General features: G+C 39.3%; 1 protein-coding gene across 1 annotated transcript; it reads right to left on the reverse strand.

The window, feature by feature from the left end:
- Nucleotides 1-354: 354 nt before the first annotated feature.
- Nucleotides 355-12,532, reverse strand: tshz3a (teashirt zinc finger homeobox 3a). Its single transcript, XM_066685784.1, has 2 exons — nt 12,412-12,532; nt 355-4,166 (listed from the first exon to the last, which is right to left on the reverse strand). The coding sequence occupies exons 1-2, from the start codon at nt 12,449-12,451 to the stop codon at nt 1,102-1,104; spliced, it is 3,105 nt and encodes a 1,034-aa protein (XP_066541881.1). The 5' UTR covers nt 12,452-12,532; the 3' UTR covers nt 355-1,101.
- Between the last annotated feature and the right edge of the window lie 8,518 nt (nt 12,533-21,050).

Below are 21,050 nucleotides of genomic sequence, written 5' to 3' on the forward strand. Positions count from 1 at the left end.
TCACTGGAGCATTACTTGAACCAAAGAATTAACTCCTCAGTGCCATCAAAAAAGCAAAATAATACAAAATGCATGTGGTTGACCTACAGTACTCAACAATGCATTAATCCATTGATGATGAAATATTTGTTATCTTATTATAATTACAAACCACAATATATCTCACCTTGAAAGCTTAGCTTACTGTTATTAAATTGTTGATGCCACAATTGGAAAAAGGCACACTGCAGATATTTTAACAATATTGGTATCAGAAATCGGAAAGAAAAAAAACATCAGCAGTATGATTTTGCAATCAAGGTTTATTACAACGTAACAATTTTACATTTTACAATATAGAAATAAATTTCATGCTGTGTTATTTAATGGATATACATTCAGTGAAGTTAAGAAAAAAAAAAAGTGAATGGATTTCTTTAGGAATATTACTGAATTAAACTGGATGTTACAGGTAGAGAGATATACACTAGTAAACGTGTGTAATAAGCTTACAATAACTGCTAATGACAAATGGCGTGTCTTTCTGTCTTGCAAAAATAAGCAAATGATTCTCAACCATGATCAACAAATTAATATGGTCTCATGGTTTGCTGTTAAAATTGAGATTGCACATTTTTATGCATAAACAAACACAGACAAAAAACATGGATTCAACAACTGACAACAAATTTCCAAATACATAAATAAAAATTAAGATTAATTTAAACATTTGAAACTAAACTAGCCCTGTACATGTACAGTAGTTATACATAGTAACAGTTCTTGAACCCCCAACTCTACAAAAATCAAGAAAAAAAAAAAAGAAAATATTTAGAAAAAATAAGAAATAATAATTTATATATTGCCAACCACTTTATTAGAAGCGGAATTAAAGACTTCATTTATTATAAACTATTCTTGAAAATCATACCAGATGATCAGTAACTGTTTATGATAACAATATGATAATACAATTTGTCTGTCAAAGTATGATATACATCCTGTACAATTTACACAGACCATATTTGTTGTATATGAATCGTTATAAACTAACCCTAAATCTGTTTCATTCTGTCATGCTACTTCGCTTGTGAAATTTAGGACTAATTTAGGTCTTAGTGTTTACACAGAGTACAACTGCTCCGGACTCATGGCCGGTGACTGGGGAGGCACGTCAGCTTTTTGGGATAAGTCCTTTGAATGCCTTGAAATCTTCTTGCTGAAGTTCTCAAAAGAAAACTTTGCCAGGTCCCGCATTCGGAAGCCAAGATGTGACTCAAGGTGACAGAGGTATGTTGAACGAGTTTGAATTTGTACGGCACATTCACTACAGAAGAACACTGGGTGACCAGAGTCAACATTTTTCAGGAACTTGGTCCTACCTGTTCGTCTTAGCTGATATTTCACATTGGCTAGCCAGTGGCTTATAGTTGTCATAGAAAGACCTGTAACACGTGAGATGACCATTCTTTCTTGGGGGCTCAAGTCTGATATGACATACTTCCCATCAGCTGTCTGCTTGAGGCAGGATGTGAACTGGGCTTGCAGAATCAGCAAGTGTTGGGGATTCCAATGAGACTGCCTGCCCTTGCGTTTGTGCAACACAGATACATCATCTCCATCATCTGGTGTGTGGGCACCTTCAATCTCGGACCGCTCTGCTTTATGGGAATGTACAGGCTTTGACATGTGACCATCTGACAAATTCCGTAGCATGTCTGATATGTCAGCGAGGGCACTTTCATGCACTGGGCTGACTGGAGTGCATAAAATATCAGATAAATCTGTCCTGGTCGTACTAGACAAGGAAGAGTTGAGCACTTTACCTGGGAGAGACGTTGTTAAACATGGTCTTCTTTTACCTCGGGATAAATCTATTGGCTGATCTTTGTCAGTGTCATGAAAGTCTGGATTTAATGGCTCTAGTGTTGAGGTTGCTGTTGGTGCTGCAGCCACTGCAACCCTCTCTGCCATGGTGTTGCTCATCTTGAGAAGCATACTCATAGGATCCTGGACAGGTTTTACAGGTTTGGCCACTTTACCTAGATGAAGATTCATTACTGTCTGAAGGGCATTCAGAGGACTAACAAAGGGTTTTTTTGGCTCAGGGTGGTTAGTTATCACAGCACTATCCTCACACAATGACAAAGAGGAAGGGGGTTTTGCAATGTCTTCTATACATTTTATTGGACTCCTCACATCATTGCTTTTCTCAGGGTCCACAACCTTGCTATCTGTGTTACCTAGTGTTTCACAACTTTCTTTTCTCGGGGAACTAGATGTGGATGAATTCCTGTCGGTACTTGAGGGAGAATTAATTAACAGAGTTTGTCGAGAACTTTGCTCATCAGTGTTTTTTCTTTGTTCCTCAACAACCCTATCTGTTACTTTCTTCACCAACTCCTCCATTTCATGTAGATTCACAGTGGGTGAAAAGGCTCCCTGTGAGGGGTTTGGAGAGATCCCCATTTGGCTTTTGTCTGACAGTTGTACTTCCATACCATTTGCCAGTTTGTTGGAAGAAACATGGCCAGAGTTATACAGAGAAGGCCTCATGTTACTCTGTAACTGATAAGCAGCGTGAATGCTTTGGTATCCTCCCCAGCTTGGTGTTCCTTTCTGTGCTTTGTTGATGGCAGATGTAACAGTATTTTCCAGTGACTTAAGGATATCAAGGTGGAGTTTTGGACTCTCTTGCAGATCATCTTCAGTAAGATAATCAAATTTGGAAGACATGCTACCTTTCTCATCAACATTATTCCCAACTGCAGTTTCTGTGCAAATTCTTTCTTGCAGTAAGACCTTCCCTTGAATTTCATCCTTAGTATTGTTTTCAGTGGGACATGAGGTAAGTGGTGTCTCTATTGTTCCAGTTGGTGAAGGTATAGACAAATCTTGTGTCTCTTTTTGGGTCTTCTCATCACTTCTTTTAACGGTAGCAGGAAAGAGAAATTGATCTGAAAGGAATTTGTCTGTTTTTCGGAGATAGTTGCTGCCTCTGACAAAGTGCCCCGTCAACATAATATGAGTACTTAACTGTTGTAAAGAGTTGTAGGAACTGCCACACTCCATACATCCCAGAATCTGTGATTTCAACTGGAAGGTGTTCCTCATTCCATTTTGGTCAGTGAGACTATCCTTTTTAGTCGGATCAGAAACTTGGTGTGGATCATCATTTACCTGAGTCTCTTTAAAACATCCTTTAAGCTCTGTGGCATTCGGTTTAGTAATATTTAATTCTACCGGAACTCTCTTTTTGAAAGGGGTGACAACTTTTCCACCAATGGATGCTCCAGATTCTTTCAGAGGCACTTTTTGGTAGTGTTTCGTCTTGATCATGTGCACACTGAGATCTTGGAGGGACTCAAAAGAATGCCCACAGTACATACAGCGCAAGACCTTCTGGGCATCTTCTTTTCCCTCCATTTCCAATAAAGAACGTTTACGTGGCTTAGACCAGGTTTTGGCACCTTTTCCAGCTTTCTCGTGGTTGTCATCTCTATAGTGTCCAGTGTCGTTCATATGAACTGTAAGATCAACCAGTGTGTCATAAGATGCACTACAGCTTTTGCAATGGAACTTGCTTGCACCTGTAAAAATGGACCCATAAAGTCTAGCACTTTGGCGGTAGAGCTGAACTGTGCTAAAAAGACTTGGCTCACTTGCTGGATGAAGTTGTTTTTCAGAAACCTGTTGCAAAGTCTTTGCAACTGCAGACTGGTGCCAGTCAAAGCACCCACCTCCAGGGCTGCTGTTGCTGCTGCTACAATTATTAGTCTCAGATGTTTTCTCTGCACATGGCCGAGAATTATTCAGACTCAGTGAGGACCAATAGGAGTTAGAAAGGAAACTTTTATAAATGGCTTTTATTTGTTCCAGACTATCTGAACCACACTCAGGTTTCTCAGAGCCCCCAATAAGACCGTCTTTCACAGATTTGTCCTTATTTTTCATGGAAGTGATTTCAGCATCTGAAAGGAGTTTATTTGAATCATGAATGTGTGAATCACTGTCATTATCTGAAGCTTCAGGAGCTGAAGTGCACTGCTCATTCTTTGAATTTTGGAAAAGATGCTCCTTTTTGTTGAAATCTTTGTTGTTCAATGTGTTGCCCTCAGCTGCTGAGTGCTGACTTTCCATGACTTCATTTTGCTTGTCAGGCTCTTTAACGTCTTCAGAATCATAGGCTAGAAAGAAAAAGGAAAGAAAAAATAAATACAAATAAGGTAGGTCCACATAACACACTATTAAAAGTATATTTTCATCAGTATTATTGGCAGACAGAAACAACCATTAAGCTTCTGAAAATGACTAGATTTGAACTTGTACATGTGCAATAACTTCCAGATTAATAACTTCCTTGGGGGAGATCATGTTTCAGAGGTAGCACCCTGAGTCCCTATGCCAATAAGGAGCAACTTATAAGGCCAAAACTGGTGAATTTATTGTGCTTTCTTTAGTGTGTCGTTTAAGTAGTTGATCCTTGAGTACTAGATAAAAGAGTATCCCAATAATTTCAGATAGCTTGATTTATTTGGTTGGTAATAATCATACCATAATGAACTTTCATAGTTTTTGTTATAACAGTTACACCAACCAGATAGAAACCACATTTTGTTAAAAAAAAAAAAAACTAAAACTGCCAAGACTTTGAAAGTCTGATCAGGTGCACATAATACAATGTAACAATGAAAGACGTGTTTCTAGGCAACCAAAAAGATGCACAGCAAAAGTATATGAATATATGAAATGCATAAAACCTTTCATAGAAATTTTATTTTCAATAATTCACAGAAGTGGGAAAAATCACCTGCAACTTTCCCTTCCAACTTAGCAAAACTATATGCATGCTATTGAAATGACCAGTTATGCATGGACAACATGCCACTTTCTATTACTCCAAATATCTTGGTTTTCAGAGAGTTAAAAGGAGTGGTGAAATGCATGTTATTGTTTGTGAAAAGCAGGCAGCTGCTACCATTTATTCTACATCTCCACATATCAACACACCTGTGCACAGCTGAACAGATGAGAAGGGAAAGGAAAAGGTGGACGGATACATTGAGAGGTTACAAGGAAAGACACAGGATAGCAATGCATAAGCCGCCTGTCACTTCGAATCCCTCCTGACGACTATTCACCTTGGACAGGTGACGTGTGGGGAGAAAGGTGTCTGGCTGAGCACCTCTATATGACAGATTCAAGGGGACATAGTCGCCCCTCTTGCTGCCAGCTGCCCTCAGCTCAGAAGCACCCATCCACCAACCGTCCCCTAGGACTGACATTCCCCCTTCTTGACAGCCTGTCCCCTACTAGTTCGACACTGTCACTCTGACTCTGTAAGTGGGACAAACGCTCCTTTGAAAGCCACACCAAACTTGCCCTTCTCCGTTCCCCTCTATTCATTCTTGTTTATGTGCACAGTTTGTGTTGAAGTTGCTGGTGTCAGGTTGTTTTCTAATGGAAAGTGTTAGATTTGTCAGATATTTTCGTCCTAATGCAAAGGCAATTCAAATGCGTCAAAGCACCCACACATTTCTCTCTTTTTCTCTCGCTCTGATTGTACACACGAGATCTAACAGGACAGAGAGTGTTAAAGCACAAATAGCTCTCATTTCAAATGATAATACACAATCTTATGAGGCTGCGCTTCTCTAATTTAGCCCCTCACTAGATGTCAAGCAGGATGCCTGCAGGGCTGGGGCTTTAAAGGATAACTGGCAGGTGCAGGCCAGTCTTATTCCCCCTCTAGATTTGGATTGTCACTAGGTATCCATTACCTGCCAATCTCCTCTGATCATTCCTGACAGCCTTGATCAAAAAATGTCATTTGAACTGCCTGGTTTGGCAAGGATTCTAAAGCAGCTTGTAAAGAGGGTGAACCAGGTGTAAATACAATGACATGATCATTTTCCTGCCCGCTCATATCCCAGAGACAATTATGGTGACATAGAGAGCTCTAAACAGAAAATTGCTCTGTTCTTGGACAAAGGCACTGGATCTGTAACTTTCATTTCTGAAACAGTTTCTAGGAATAACTGTTTTATATATATATAAACATATATAAACATATATATATATATATATATATATATATATATATATATATATATATATATATATATATATATATATATATATACACACACACATATATATATGTGGGAGGGTTAATTTAAATTAGAAATACACCAATATGAGAATAGTGGGCTGAGGCTGACTTTGATTAAAATTGTACAGAAATGTCTGCATGGACACCACTGGTCAAATGGCATGATCATTGACACCTTCTATCTTGATAACCATTACAGAGTAATACAGCGGAATATATACAGTGTGACAAATGTAGAAAAATAGTGATCACATATAAACATTATTTTAATTTTTAAAAAATGGGGATATTGATATTCTGGCATTCTTGTGCATTCATAAATAAAAGCTTCCATGCATGAAAATAATGTTGCAACATTCCTGAAATTACACAACTTTGTGATTAAAGAAAAAACTTTCCAGCAAAGTACTTAACCATGCAAATCAAGTCTGTGTTTGTCTTTAAACAAGCTTAGCAGAAATGCAGCCTCAAATGAATTATAATCCATCTCAAGAGGCAAGTACCATAACCAATTAATCTCTCAGCCTTGATTGACAACCAAAGCAATTTATTTAGTTAATAAAATGTGATGTGTGCTTCGAGCTCTGAAAAAAAAAGCCAGAGGGAGAATTTACAGGCGTCCACCTCTTGATTTATTAACTATTATGTCTAGCTCCATGTGCCAAGTCATTAGCCCCCACACCACTTCTGAAAGCATCACACTTTAAACAACAACAACAACACATAAGAATTAGGTTATGCCTAATTATGCCTTTGCCCATCTGACTGATCAACAGATCAATCTTCTGAAATATCCACAAATATAAGAAAATAGAAAACTTTTATCCACCATAAAAATAATAAAAACTTTGCTCTTAAAAAAAAAAAACTATTCTGGTCAGTGGCTGTCACATTCTTAAGAATGTCCTGTAATACACTACATGTACAACATACAATTTAGCGATATGAGGCTTTATAGTAAATAAAATAAATAAATAAATGATATAGCTAGAGCAATATCCACCTTAAGGCAAATAGCTCACAAACATGGTGAAGCCATACAGAGCTAAGATGAAGTACTGGACACTTGATTAGTTTCAGTCATAGCGAGATCCACTTTACTCAGGTCTATTTTCCAAAGGTGACAGAATTTGTCATCCCCGGCTTACATGACATGCTCAAAGGCTCAGTATGAGTGATATAGATTGGGAATGACTTGGAAAATTGTGCATGCCTGAGGCAATGCTAATAGAGGCATTTTTCCAAGTAAAATATCAAATCAGTATGATGCTGATCATTCTTTCGTGTTATCACTGGATGACAGGCATGTCTGAGTTCCACTCTATATACCTGCCTTGGGGTAAACATAAAATTCTTATTAAAATATGCTTCTTAATGCTTATCATAAATTTAGATTTTTTTTGCTGCAATGTTTAAGAAAAGGCCAAGGCACGTACCAATTTTCTGATCTAGTGTTTGGACAAATTCAATTGTGACTGATGTGTAAATGTACTATACATCAAATTAAAATGCAATAGATCATTTATAATTATAGAAGAAATAAATCTCTTTTGTTTACTCAGTCTCTCCTCAGTAAAGAACACTTCATGCTAATATTTAACAGCAAGCACAAGGATGTAGTACTCCACCTACTGAAATTCTACCTGACCCCATATGCACTTTCAGGGGGCATCTCTCTCTAATTATCACTCTGCTTGCCTTTGATTCTGTTTTTCACCTTGACAATGGTATGTCTGATGTGTCTCAGCTGCCAAGAGTGACTGGCAGAGATTCTGTAGGAGTCAAAGCCAGCAGCTGTTGAGATGATGGCCTAGCAACAAAGGGTTTTGCAAGATGGATTTCAATCATAATTCCCCTCTAGAGGGAAAAGGTGAGAGGTGGGGAGTGGAAAAATTAACATAAAAACAGAACAGCCTCTCTTCTCCTCTCTAGCTAAGCTTTGGCCCCAAGTTACACTCCCTTAATTAGCTCTTAGCAGCTAGGAATTGATTTCACACGCTGACACAGGCAGAGCATCAGCAGTGAGTAAGTTTAGGGTAAAATACAGGGGTCCTGCAACAATCCTATAACGGCCACCCGCTAGACAGCTGGTGTCTAGTAACTAAAAGAAAGAAAGCAAGGCCATCCATCATAGAGCATGCATCTAAGGCTGTCTCTGCCTCTCTGACTCTCAGGTTACAGGCTTACATGGCCCGTCTAAATAATATTCACTGTGATGAATGGCCCTGCAAGTCTCCTACCTCTCATTAATCTCTTTCGTTAGAGGAGCATCCATCACAGAGCTGTGGGAGAGCACAGTAGGGTTCATACTGAGGCCAGCCAAGCTTGAGTGATGCATGTCACTCTAAGCCAGGGCAGGAATGTGCAGGCATGAACAAATGCATTTTATGATCATGTGTATACACACAGACACACACAATCTCAGAAATGTCTCTAGACCACCTGCACACAGATTTATAAAATAAGCATTTTATATTTCAAATGTTCTGCATAATTTCAGCATTAACGCTTTAAAAAGCTACAAAACCACAGAAAGCCATTTCATGGTATGGCCAGATATATTTTGCCTGTTTGTCAATTTCACTGATTGTTTTGGATAGTTGAAAAATGTAATAAATAGAATAATAAACTGGCTGTATTTGTGTTGTAGATGTCATGACCCCTAGAGTCTATGATACAAACTGGTAAATTGCATATTGCCACTATCATATTAAAAACACATAACCGCGCTTATTTAATTTAAATAATTTGCTACATTCCACATTGTTATCATATTAAAGTTAAATAGAGCAATAGAAATCACAATAGAATAAATTCCCTTATATTTAATATGGCTGTTACTTTGGAAGTATTTTTGTGTGTGTGAACACAATAATATGCCTGTGCTCTCAGTACCTTAAATTAGAACACACTTGCTTTCTCATTTCTCTCAACATGTAATACATCTCTTTATGCAATTAATCAAGATCTCTCCTCCAGCAGGGTCTTAAATCTCTCAGCAGCACAACTATCTCAATGCTCTCTTCTCATTTTTCACAACTATTCCCACTTTCCCCAGCACTTCACTCTCCCCATAGACCCTACTCAGCGTCATCTCCATCGTCCTCTTTAACAACCTGCACACTGTCTTTCTCTCTCTCCCTTTATTCCAAAATGTCCTGTTGTGTCTCGTTGGCGCAGTACTTCTTCCTCTCCGCCCTGTGTGTGTCTGGGAAAGCATACGTGATAGATGACAAGTGTCAGAGTGTCAGAAGTACAGGGTGGAGGCATGATTAACGACTCTGCTGAAAGGGTAATTGACGGTTTGGCATGGTGCTGATCTTCTCCACCAGGGTTTGGTTTCTGGACCCCTGAGGGATACACTGACTCACTTTCCTAAAAATGGAGCACACACAAAAAAGCACCTCTCTGGAGAAAGGAGGTGCATTCCTCTTTTCCAAAAAGAAGACTGATGTCTCCATTGTCGTTACAGTGAAGAGATGTCAATCTCCTGCCACAATGGTGAAAGTTTTGTGCAACTGCATGACATTTAGAAGGCTTCAAGAGGGTATTCAGACAATGAGTATCACAGATCAGTTCATTCATTACTAGATCACAGAATACAATATAGGATACTAGTTTAATAAATGATTTTGTATTGTTACATACTCAGTGTTGTTGCAATACCTTTGACCTTTTGAAATGCTTATTTTACTTTAAAGTTAAAAATGTTCCTAATGTGAACGCTTTTCAGTATAAACATATTGGCCTAGACTTCAACTGTTCCATTCATCATCATCATGACAAATCAAAGAGCAGTGGCCAAGTTTTCATTCTAAAATGATAAAGAAGTCCTACAGAGTTTTGAAGATACTGAGGTTTTGATATGTTAGTGAGAATACACCAAACTCACTTTTTCCACAATTCTGAAAACTCCCAGTTTTATAACTGAGCATCTGGAGAATGTGTGAGGACAGCTGGAGTCTTTTCACCTATCCTCTCCCTGCTGTTTGCTCCTGGCCATAGTGCCGGAGTCCTCATGGCAGGAGTAAGGCCTGTGTGATGGAGCTCAAAAGGCATATGTCAATCACTGTGGGAGGCCAGATCATTATGGAAGTTCATTACAGATGCAGTATGACGCATAGATCCAGTACATCACTCAACACTGCAGGAGTATGGTGACAGAACATCCATTACGTGAAAGCAAAGACTTAATATAAGCACCACCTCCTGTGCCTCCACCCAAAAAAAACAACCATACAGTGATTAGGTCAATGTCTGAGGGTGTCTGTGAGTTCCTCTGTGTGTAAGTAACTATAATCTAGCCTTTAGATGACCACTGGTGTTAACGCATGGTACTTTGGCGGTTTGGGAGTTAATGGCCACGATTATAGACACATCTAGTAATGCTGACACGGTGTGTGATTACAAAATGGTGGGCCTCTATAGCTTCCCTCCCTTTCATCACCTCCTTCATCAAAAGCAGTCTCTGCGTCACTCACGCATGACTGATGGCTGCCTGTCCGGATGACCTCCTCCACACCTCAGATCTGACAGACTCTGATCTCCCCCACAGAGACAGAAAGCAAGGCCTGGAATCCAGCCCAAAGCTGGTGTGGGAGTTGGATTAGATTTTCTGAGAAGTGTTTTGGTTAGAGTGGCCTGTAAGAGCCTTGTGGTTGTGCCTGATGAACTCATTTTAATTAACCCTGACTGAAAAGGCACCACCCAAATGACTGGGTTGGAAGAAAGTACACTTGTTCAGAATAGATATGGTATTTAATTACAGAAATTATATATATGTATTCAATGATTGACATGTTTACAGAGAAATAGTTTCAGTTAATTTTAGTTTCATTGTAACAGATTGGGAATGCTCCATTCCAAGCTGAAAACAAAAACTCATTTTTCACCTGAAGTGCTAAATTAGATTTAAGCAATAGCAAACGGCTGCAATAGTAGCTAATATCAACTTGATTACATCCAAGCACCCAAAACCTAATTTGACTTGGTGACGGGGCACGGAGATTGTCATCTCCAATTACTACAGCTGTCAGGAATCCATCAAGTTTACAGCTAATTAGGTGTGTACTAATGAAGCTGGCAGAACAACTTTCCTTTTTACGAGATTCACGAAACCAAAGTGAGAGCGAAAGTCATAAGAAAACAAAAATTTAAATAGATATGTCTTCTCGTGAATTAGTACTAACCCAAAATTAATATTTATATATAACTACACCCGATGTATAATAAATATATTTTGGCTTAATTCTGAGCAAACTGGACGAAAATTATCCAATAACCAAGAGTAATTTCAGTCCCCACTTATAAAACAACTGCTGCTACTGTTCCACGTCCATGAAAATGTGTAGATCCCACTGAAGCATTCTGATGAAATAAAAGCCCCAGCAAGCGTATGGGAAAAGAATGAGAGCACTCACATGGCCTCGCTCTGATTGACCATTAAAGCCTTTGATGGATGAGGCTGTCACGGGGATAACAATTAAATCCAACATGAGACAAAGCTGTTCTGACAGGCCAGTCTAACGGAGCAAGCCATACCCCTCCATTAAACCCCCTTTCTACACACACTTACTCACTCATTCTCATACACACACACACACACACACACCTACAATAAAAGCAATTTCCTTTGAAATAACAGTCCTCCGTTGCTTCTAAAACAACTATTACATTCATAAACTTCAACTGTCCATGGCCAGGGTAAACAAATCAAATTTTCTTGTCACAGGAGAACAATGTCTGTCTTATGTCTGCATTTGACATTAATGAGGTAGTTATGTCTGAATTAGCCCGAACAACTACCGTTTACCAAAAATCAAAACAGAAGACTGACAATTCAGACTCTAATTTTGAATTGCAGACTCACAGAGGACTTTCAAATGAGAGATTTTCACAAATATTCTAATCAAATGTGGTAGTGTCAGGGAGGTAAACAGTACAAACAAACCTGGAGCCACAAAAATCATAAGTGATGCTACACTCTAAAAACCTTTTTAAGTTTTTCTTTGGGTGGTTCTAATCCTGAACCCTGACCATATCACATTTATAAACCTGGTTACACTGTGCCCTAGGAGGCAAAGATAAAAGACAAATGTAACAAAAAATAAAAGATACCAAATAACACCAGCAAATCTTTTCAGTACTAGGAAGTGATTTTATGAGTTCTAAAAACCCAAAGTTGTCAATGGTGGAAAGAAGCCACTAAGGGATTTTCTGAGTAAGTGAAACGAAAGCGAGCCCCTGTGGGGAAATATGAAGAATGTGTAGAAGACCAGGCTCTCTGTAGTTTTAGTGCGAGTACTGAGGTGAAGTCTTACCTGCTGCGCGCTTCGGCGCGTGTTGTTTCCTCCTGGTCATGATCAAAGCTAACGGCTAACGGAGGGACGCCTCCTCGCCCTTCACACGAGACACGGCTTTTCTCCTCTTTCGCCGCTGCTTTGAGACACGGCTTGGTGGACGGGCGCTACATCGGCGGACAAGGTTACGGTGGCACGTTCTCAGACTGTTTACACGACTCTTTGTTCAGACACAGAGAAAGAAGAGAGAAAGAGGGAGAGAGAGAGGCAGGGTCCAACGCTCCGACGATAAAGCGAACAGCGGGCACTCAGGCACGCCTCAGGTTGAACACGTCACTCAAAAGTCTGCAACCGAGATCTGCCTCAACCGAAGAGAGTGGGACACTCCCTCCCACCTCACAACATCCCTCACCACACCATTCACACAAGCCAGGGGGCTGTTCCACAAAGCAGGATAAGTTAGCTACACAAAGTAAGCCCAAAGTTGTGGACTGTAACTCTACCTTCTGGGCACATTTTACTTTCGGCTTTAGTTATCTGGCTAAACTGAGAAATCTTGTAAATGGAACACCCCTGAGAGGAGGACACACTCAGAAGCAGAGCAACAGCAAATAAACATGATCTTGCTAATTTGTTTCACACAAACTGGAGGCAAGACTAGACTAAATACATGAAGGTCAGTATGTAGGCCTGAGCAAATTGGGGGATAAGGTTTTTGTTATAATTGCTTTCTAAACATTATAAAAAGCAGCCAACCCAGTAAACAAGGAACGTCCCTGGACGTTCAAAATAGGTCTAAAAGTAGTCTGTCCGTCAAGGACACATTTTAAACGTCAATGGACGTCCATAATCCATCTTAATAAGTTAGTTAAGTGGTGACCAATCGATAACGTCAGTAGACGTCCAAAATGCGTTTTATACAAGTTATTTATTTCGGGACCAATTAATAACGTCAGTGGACGTCCAAAATACGTCTAATAGTCGTCTTTTCAATGTCTGTGTTTGGACGTGTTTTCAACTTTCATTTTCAACCTTAAGAGAACGTTGATTAGACGACAGTCATTACGTTATTTCAACGTTGAATCAACGGCTAAATATTTACTGGGAATGCATTTAAAAGGCACATTTTGAGGGAAAAATTTTGTGTGCTATTAAATGTTAAATCACAATAGTCACAGAGCAAAATATGACTAGAATATGAAATGGGATACACAGCATAAACAGAAACACCATACATTTCTTCTAAACTAATGTCTAAAATGGGCTCAATTAATCAGACTCCATACAGTTTATATATCATTGCTGTCTAATGAAAAACATGCTTACTTATTGTGCCAAAAATACTGGTGAATTGATTCGTATAAATGCTCTTAAATTACTTGAAGTTAAATCTTTTTACATTAACTTCCATTGAAAGTTTTCTTCTGTAAAGTTGCTATTTTGGAGATATATGTATTTCATTAGGCATCATCATCATCATTTTCTTCTTTGCTGCATATCCATTTCAGGGTTGGTGCAGCAACATTTATTTATTTATTTATGTTTATTACAAAAAGCAACACACTCATATTTGTCTTTTCAGCCTATAGAACTTTAGTTTTGCCCAATTACACTAAAATTATATAGAGTGTTTCAGCCTTAATTACTACTGGAACGAGGAACAATTAAACACATCAGTTTAGTGCAAAAGTCATTAAATATGGCAGTCTTAAAGGCACACTAAATTGTATAAAATATATTTTTTTGTACTAAGATTTGAACATATTACTACACAAACACTGTAAGAGGGGGGAAAGTGAAAAATGCATCATATGTGTCCTTTAAATTTCAAGACACACACAAATAACAGCCCTCTGTTGCTTCTAAAACAACTATTACATTCATAAACTTTAACTGTCCATGGCCAGGGTAAACAAATCAAATTTTCACAGGAGAACAATGTCTGTCTTATGTCTGCATTTGACATTAATGAGGTAGTTATGTCTGAATTAGCCCGAACAACTACCGTTTACCAAAAATCAAAACAGAAGACTGACAATTCAGACTCTAATTTTGAATTGCAGACTCACAGAGGACTTTCAAATAAGAGATTTTCACAAATATTCTAATCAAATGTGGTAGTGTCAGGGAGGTAAACAGTACAAACAAACCTGGAGCCACAAAAATCATAAGTGATGCTACACTCTAAAAATCTTCTTGGGGTTTTTAGTGGTTCTAATGTAGAACCCTGAACACTCAGAGCAATTAAGCACACCTGTTTAGTACACAAGTCAACATATAGAAGTCTTAAAGGTGCACTGTGAATAAATAGATAAATAAATGAACCAATACGAATAATCAAGGTATAAATTGTGGTATAAAAATCTATATTTTTTACTGTGCATTTGAACATATTACTACACAAACACTGTAAGGGGAGGGGGAGGGGGAGTGCATCGTATTATTGAATAAATAAATAAAGTATTATGCTAGTAAACATATAGAGATTAAAGCACTGCACTGATGGTACTGTAAATCACAGAGGTAGAAATATGAAGTCTAGAGCAGATTTTCTTTTGTTAACTCAACAGAAGTGTGCAAAAGCATTTTGGATGCAAGCTTGCAAAGATGTACAAAGGTATTGCACAAATGATAATTCAACAAAACCCATCAGCCATCTATTGAAAGAATAACAAAAGAAATCTGGAACCGTGTCACTTGTTTTAAGATTTGCTTCTTTTCACAATGAACTATACATTTTTAAGGATGGTGCAAATGTCCAAGTGCTTTGGAGCAGCTGTAATTGTCATCCTGTCAACACACGTTTTCGTAGGCTCGGACATGGAGATGTCTGAAATGTGTCCAATTTTTTTTGTCTAGTGAGATGGATGAAAATAATGAAAATTCAATCAGTTATACATTTTCCTTCTGCTTTAATTTGATTTTTGACATTTTTCAGTTTGTGTAAGCCCTGTAAAGTGCCTCATAAGTTGGGTGGATGCTTTGACCCAAGAAGAGATTGCATGCTGTTCATCTACATCATTCATCATCCTGCTGCCACGGATCTGTATGAGAGCATCTTTGATTTTTTTTTTTTTTTTTTACATTTACTGCAACATAGATCACACTTAAATCGAAACCAAGGACTGTTATTCACTCCAGAAGGAAGCTTGAAATGGCATCATAACTAAGGCAAAGAGAAACTCTTGCAAAAACAATACACTTTTAAAGAAACTATATACTTATATTGAACTTGTACAGAACACTGAAATATTGAAGATTACGCATATCAACTCACTTTAGACATTGACATTTACAAAACAGAGTCTATGCCCTCATACACACTCACAGCCTGTCTGTCTGACACATTACACACACCCACAAAGAGAACATGACCATTGTCTCCCATGTTTATTGCGAGAAAGGGTGAGAGAGTGGAAATCAATCTCAGCCACACCATAATCAATAACTGACCAAGAGAGAGACAAAATAACTAGACAGGAATAGTAGAGATTTATGTCTTGCCTGCACATCTCCTTATGGAGGTCATTTTTCACCCGGCAATGTGAAAAACAAGTTGTTTACCATTATGTTTAAATTCAAGCAGAAAATGTGTTGATATTATTGGTTATGTGTGAAACACTGTTGAAGATCTGTAGTGATGATGATGATGATGATGATGATGTTAACACTGACTTGTGTGTAATTGGAGAATTTTCAGAACCTGACTTATGTGTCTGTTTTTTTAACATTCAGTGTTATAAGGATTTGCGCATTTTTATGCAGTGCCTAACAGTATAAATGCTGAAGACTGATCTGAAATGGTATCATTACAGAGACCTTCCTGTGCTCCCCCAACCAAAGCGCATGGTTGTCACCCAGCATCTGAAATCAGAAGGGACACCTGCCAGCAGGACGCCCACCCTACCCAGAGTTCACAGAGGGGGTGTGTTTGAGCCACATGTCCATCAGAGGCGTGATGAAGGCTCCATTTGGTCTCCTCCTGCCCTTGCTCGGCCTGTGTTTGGAGAGGTCCCGTTTTCTGGTTTGATCCATGACGAACAGATGACCTTTTCTCCATGTCAGGTGTCGGCCTCTGTAACATCACACTCTCGCTGTGTGTCAAAGCAACATGCCTCACCTTCACCGACTCAGGTTAGGACTCTCACAAACAGTCACAAATCTGTTAAGAGGAGACGTAAGAAGAGGCAGCAGTGGTTAGAATGTTGAACAACAAGAAAGAACATAGGATCTGAAAAAAAGGGAAATGTGGTTTTGTCAGGACTGGTTCACACAGTTGAGCTGACAAGGGCCGCATCACATAAAAACATGTCGTGTTTGCCAAAACAGACAATGCCATTGACCAGAGAGGGAAAATTACAGACTTATTGCCAGCATTGTTCTGAATACAATAGCCTCTTCTTTTTATTTAAATTGTACACAGGAGTTTTCATCCTTGTGTAATATGACTGTTTTTACAAATAAGACAAACTTTAGCTCAAAACAACTATAAGGCATTTCAGGCATGCGACCTGATCATTTCATCACTGAACCATTCTGACTCCATATGTTTTCTATAACAAAGCCTTTCACAGCAAATCACTCTGAAATATGTTCTTTACGTCTTTACCATTTAATTATGCAGAAACATTAAGGAAATGATATACTGCGGTGAATAAAGTTAGTGAAATAACTCCAAGAGACCTCACTTATGAGAACAGAAGTATTTTTTTTCCACCTTTCAGAGCGGCTGGCAGCAAAGACATGGTCATTGACAGCTCTGCATAGATAATTAAATCTTGGTCTTAAAATATAGATGTGCAGATGGGGCGTACAGTAAAAATGCAAATCCCTCACCTTTAACCAGTGTTGGTTTGACAGTGACGCGAGATCCCGCTCAGTTAGGCCCGATGGTGGGCTGAGCTGCGTCAGGTGAGGGGCTGACGGGGCCGTATGGTGGAGCTCCTGTCTGTGACAGCCTGTCATTGGGAGATGTCTGCCATGTGGCTGTCTCTCAGCCTGTCTGTGGGCTGAAAGATGACCCCTCCTGCTCACTGGGGCTTCACCAGGCCCGCCATCACTGTCTCTCAGCTCTCGTCTTGACAGCAGACATGACGCCCAAGACACATCAGCCTCCACTACAGGTAGGTCTGCCCTGCGCTTAGTGATGGCTCATGGCAAGGAGAAGGAACGGAGAGAAAGTGTTTGAGAGTGTGTGTGTGTGTGAATATGTCCCTCTTTCCCTAAAGGTGTGTGAGTGTATGAGGAAGATGGAAGATTTTGTTTTGAAAGCTCTTTTGATCGGATGTGACATGCACATTCAAAATCATAATCTCAAACTCAATCTCAAGCTTTCTCCATCGCCGGCGTTTAGGTTCAGTGACAGGGTTCAGGCCGCAAGGTTATTTGTTTGTTATTGTAATAGTGAAAGGTGAACCTAATGAAATTTGGAGCCTGTTTTCACAGCTACTCCATCATCCGTGACATAAATGCGTTCCTGCAATTAACTGTCCTTCCTGATGGGGTAATTTAGTTTGATTTGTGGCTGTTTTGGAGGGCAAAATATCTATCAGTTTCTTCCTAGCAAACATACAGTAGATATCACTAACAATTTTCCCTAACACATAATTTTGCAAAACAATGAAATTAAGAAGCTGCAAGGACAGATGAGGTGTGAAGATGTCACTTTTTCACCCCTACTCCCCACAAACTAAGAGCAGTGATTGATCTTCAGCAGCACTAACTGTAATAGAAATTTGGTGAGCAGATCTGATCGTGCCAAGCATGCAAACTCTGCAGATTAACAGAATACAGTACTTCACCCAAAAACACTAATGAATAAAGGATAGTGTGGGCCAGTTAGCATTATTCAAATGAGGTCATGCTAACAGGCGCCATTAGCATTCATTCACTGTAAGTTATGATACAGCTTTGCAAAACTGTCTCTTCAAATCGTTCATCTGCAGACATCCAATATTCATTTTACTCTCTTAAAGATAAAGATGCTAAAAGGGTTCATTGGAAGGATGCAGTAGATCTTGTTTCTTAAAGGATGTTTCAATAAATATTTAAATATGGCATGTTTATTTAATGCCTTATTTAATGTAAAAGTTCCTATAACGTTCCCAACCCACAGTGATACAACTGAGACAGGAATCTTTTTTTTTGTTGTTGTTGTTTTTGTTTTTTTTTTTTACTTATATAAATGAGAAAATTAGCACATACTGTAATTCCAAGTAAAACAAGATCTGTGTCGAAAACTGCACTATTTCAGGTTCCACCATTTTGTAGTAGTGCCCAAAAACAATGTGGACAATTTTCAAAGCACTCAAACAATCCCACAATGCACTGCAAAAAGTAGTGTACCACTCATGTACACCAGTGGACAGTGTACACTTATACTCCACTGGACTGTTTGGGAAAAACCTGCATGAGGTAGTGTTTGAAATCATTCACTCCCCTCTTGAATTCAGTTCCCTTATAATAGTGCATTGAATAGTGACACAGCTATGGTTTCAAGGAGGTGCTCTGAACTCTCCAGGGTTCTGGGGTTGTTCAAAACCCACCTTGGATCTATCTCTGTGAAATGTTTGGTGTGTTTTCCCTGTATGGGTTTCCTATATACCAGACCAAAAACACATGCCGGTAGCTGGATTGGTAAAATGTCCATAGATGTTACAGTGTGAGTGTGGGTAGCCGTGTGATGGACTGGAGCCCTGTTCTGGGTTTTTCATTCTGAATTAAATAATAACTCTTTTAATTCATATGAAATTTCACAACATTGAACTTTTTTAGAAGGATAAACATCACTGTTAAACTAATCAACCCCATTCCATTTCTCATATTGATTCTAGTCCTAGATGCCCATCTGCAAACTTACAGTGAATCCCCTATTGGATTTTAAAAGTTTCCCAGCTTCCAAGGGTTAAATGACAAACCAAATAGTCTTACTTTTATCTTGTCTTTAGAGCAGCAATACGGTCCATATTCATCCAAAATTCTGTTGCACATGTGGAATATTCATTCATTCATTCATTATCTGTAACCGCTTATCCAGTTCAGGGTCGTGGTGGGTCCAGAGCCTACCTGGAATCATTGGGCGCAAGGCGGGAACACACCCCGGAGGGGGCGCCAGTCCTTCACAGGGCAACACAGACACACACACACATTCACTCACACACTCACACCTACGGACACTTTTGAGTCGCCAATCCACCTACCAACGTGTGTTTTTGGACTGTGGGAGGAAACCGGAGCACATGTGGAATATGCTAGCTATTATTATAATGAACTACAGGTTGCTACACTTTCCTGTACCATTGCAGGAAAACCTATGTAGAAGAAAAATTAACTCCCCAGTTAAGACAACTGATATTTCCAACTATTAACTAAGCTAAGGATGCTCCAATCATGCCATGTAATCAACTCGGGAGTGTAAGACAAACACATGCTTCCTCCAAGATGTCAGCGAAGTCAAATATATTCATTCATTCATTGTCCGTAAGCGCTGGGTGCAAGGCAGGAACACACCCTGGAGGGGGCACCAGTCCTTTACAGGGCGACACACATACACCTATGGACACTTTTGAGTAGCCAGTCTACGTACCAACATGTGTTTTGGGTGGAAACCGGATCACCCGGAAGAAACCCATGTGAACACAGGGAGAACACACAAAACTCCTCACAGTCACCTGGAGCGGGACTTGAACTCACAACCTCCAGGTCCCTGGAGCTGTGTGACTGTGACACTACCTGCTGTGCTACCGTGCCGCCCCGAAGTCAAATACACATACTTCAAAATGCTGCTATACGACAACGCCATTCGACAACCAAACACGTATGAAGGAGGATTGCACTGATTTGTATATGTCCACATTGGCTAGCATCAAGCTGAGTGATGGGGGAAAGAGAGAGATATCTTACCCACCCAAAAGAGTGAAGCGAAATTCCCTCTTTTGTACTTCTACCTTCAGATGGCTGAGGTATCACTGTGGATCAAACCAGCAATCCAATGACAGAGCCAATGCTAAGACACTCATTGCCCAGTCAGTAAATCCATACCACGTGTGCCTGTCTTTCTCAGCACAGCATCTCAGTTCATTATTAGGTTTAGTAAGTATTTTATGTCCAGTCCCAACTGGTGCAAAAAATGGCAGTCCCATTTATCATTTTGGCAATCAAAAGCCAAACTAACCTACAGCACCCTCTGTGCAGCCTTAAGGTGGCTTTTGTCGAAGACCATATCCAGCAGTTGCTTACCCAAAATTCCTAGAGCTACATGTGAGAACTCATGAGAATGAATGGTTTTTATTTACAGCTGTTAAGATGAATGTGTTTACTTATTAATTTAACCTGTTATTAAACTAAATTATGCTTGTAATCTGAACTGAGCCCTTTAATATAAGCAAATTAACACATAGTAATTAGTACAGCTGATATGGGGAGTTATACACGGCCTACAACTTTAAAGAGGTTGTTTTAAAAGCATTTAATAATTATATACTCTGTTGAATCCCTTGAGGTCTCCCATTCTGTTGGTTGTTGACATAATAAAAGCATGGACTTTGAGAAGGGCTGCAGAATTTATTGTAGCTTAGGAAGAAACCGAATGTGAAGGATTCCTGCCCTCAGGACCAGATTTGGGCCTAAGTTTAATCACACAGAGTTTAACGGGCAGTTTC

Source organism: Hoplias malabaricus, chromosome 11, assembly GCF_029633855.1.
Source record: "Hoplias malabaricus isolate fHopMal1 chromosome 11, fHopMal1.hap1, whole genome shotgun sequence".
In the NCBI taxonomy this organism is placed as follows: domain Eukaryota; kingdom Metazoa; phylum Chordata; class Actinopteri; order Characiformes; family Erythrinidae; genus Hoplias; species Hoplias malabaricus.

What these genes read in the sequence shown, in the direction of transcription:
- tshz3a (XM_066685784.1), bottom strand. Translation starts at nt 12,451, where the DNA reads ATGACCAGGAGGAAACAACACGCGCCGAAGCGCGCAGCAG. An exon ending in CGCGCCGAAGCGCGCAGCAG is followed by an intron (nt 4,167 to 12,411) that starts GTAAGACTTCAC and finishes TTTTCTTTCTAG; the next exon opens with CCTATGATTCTGAAGACGTT.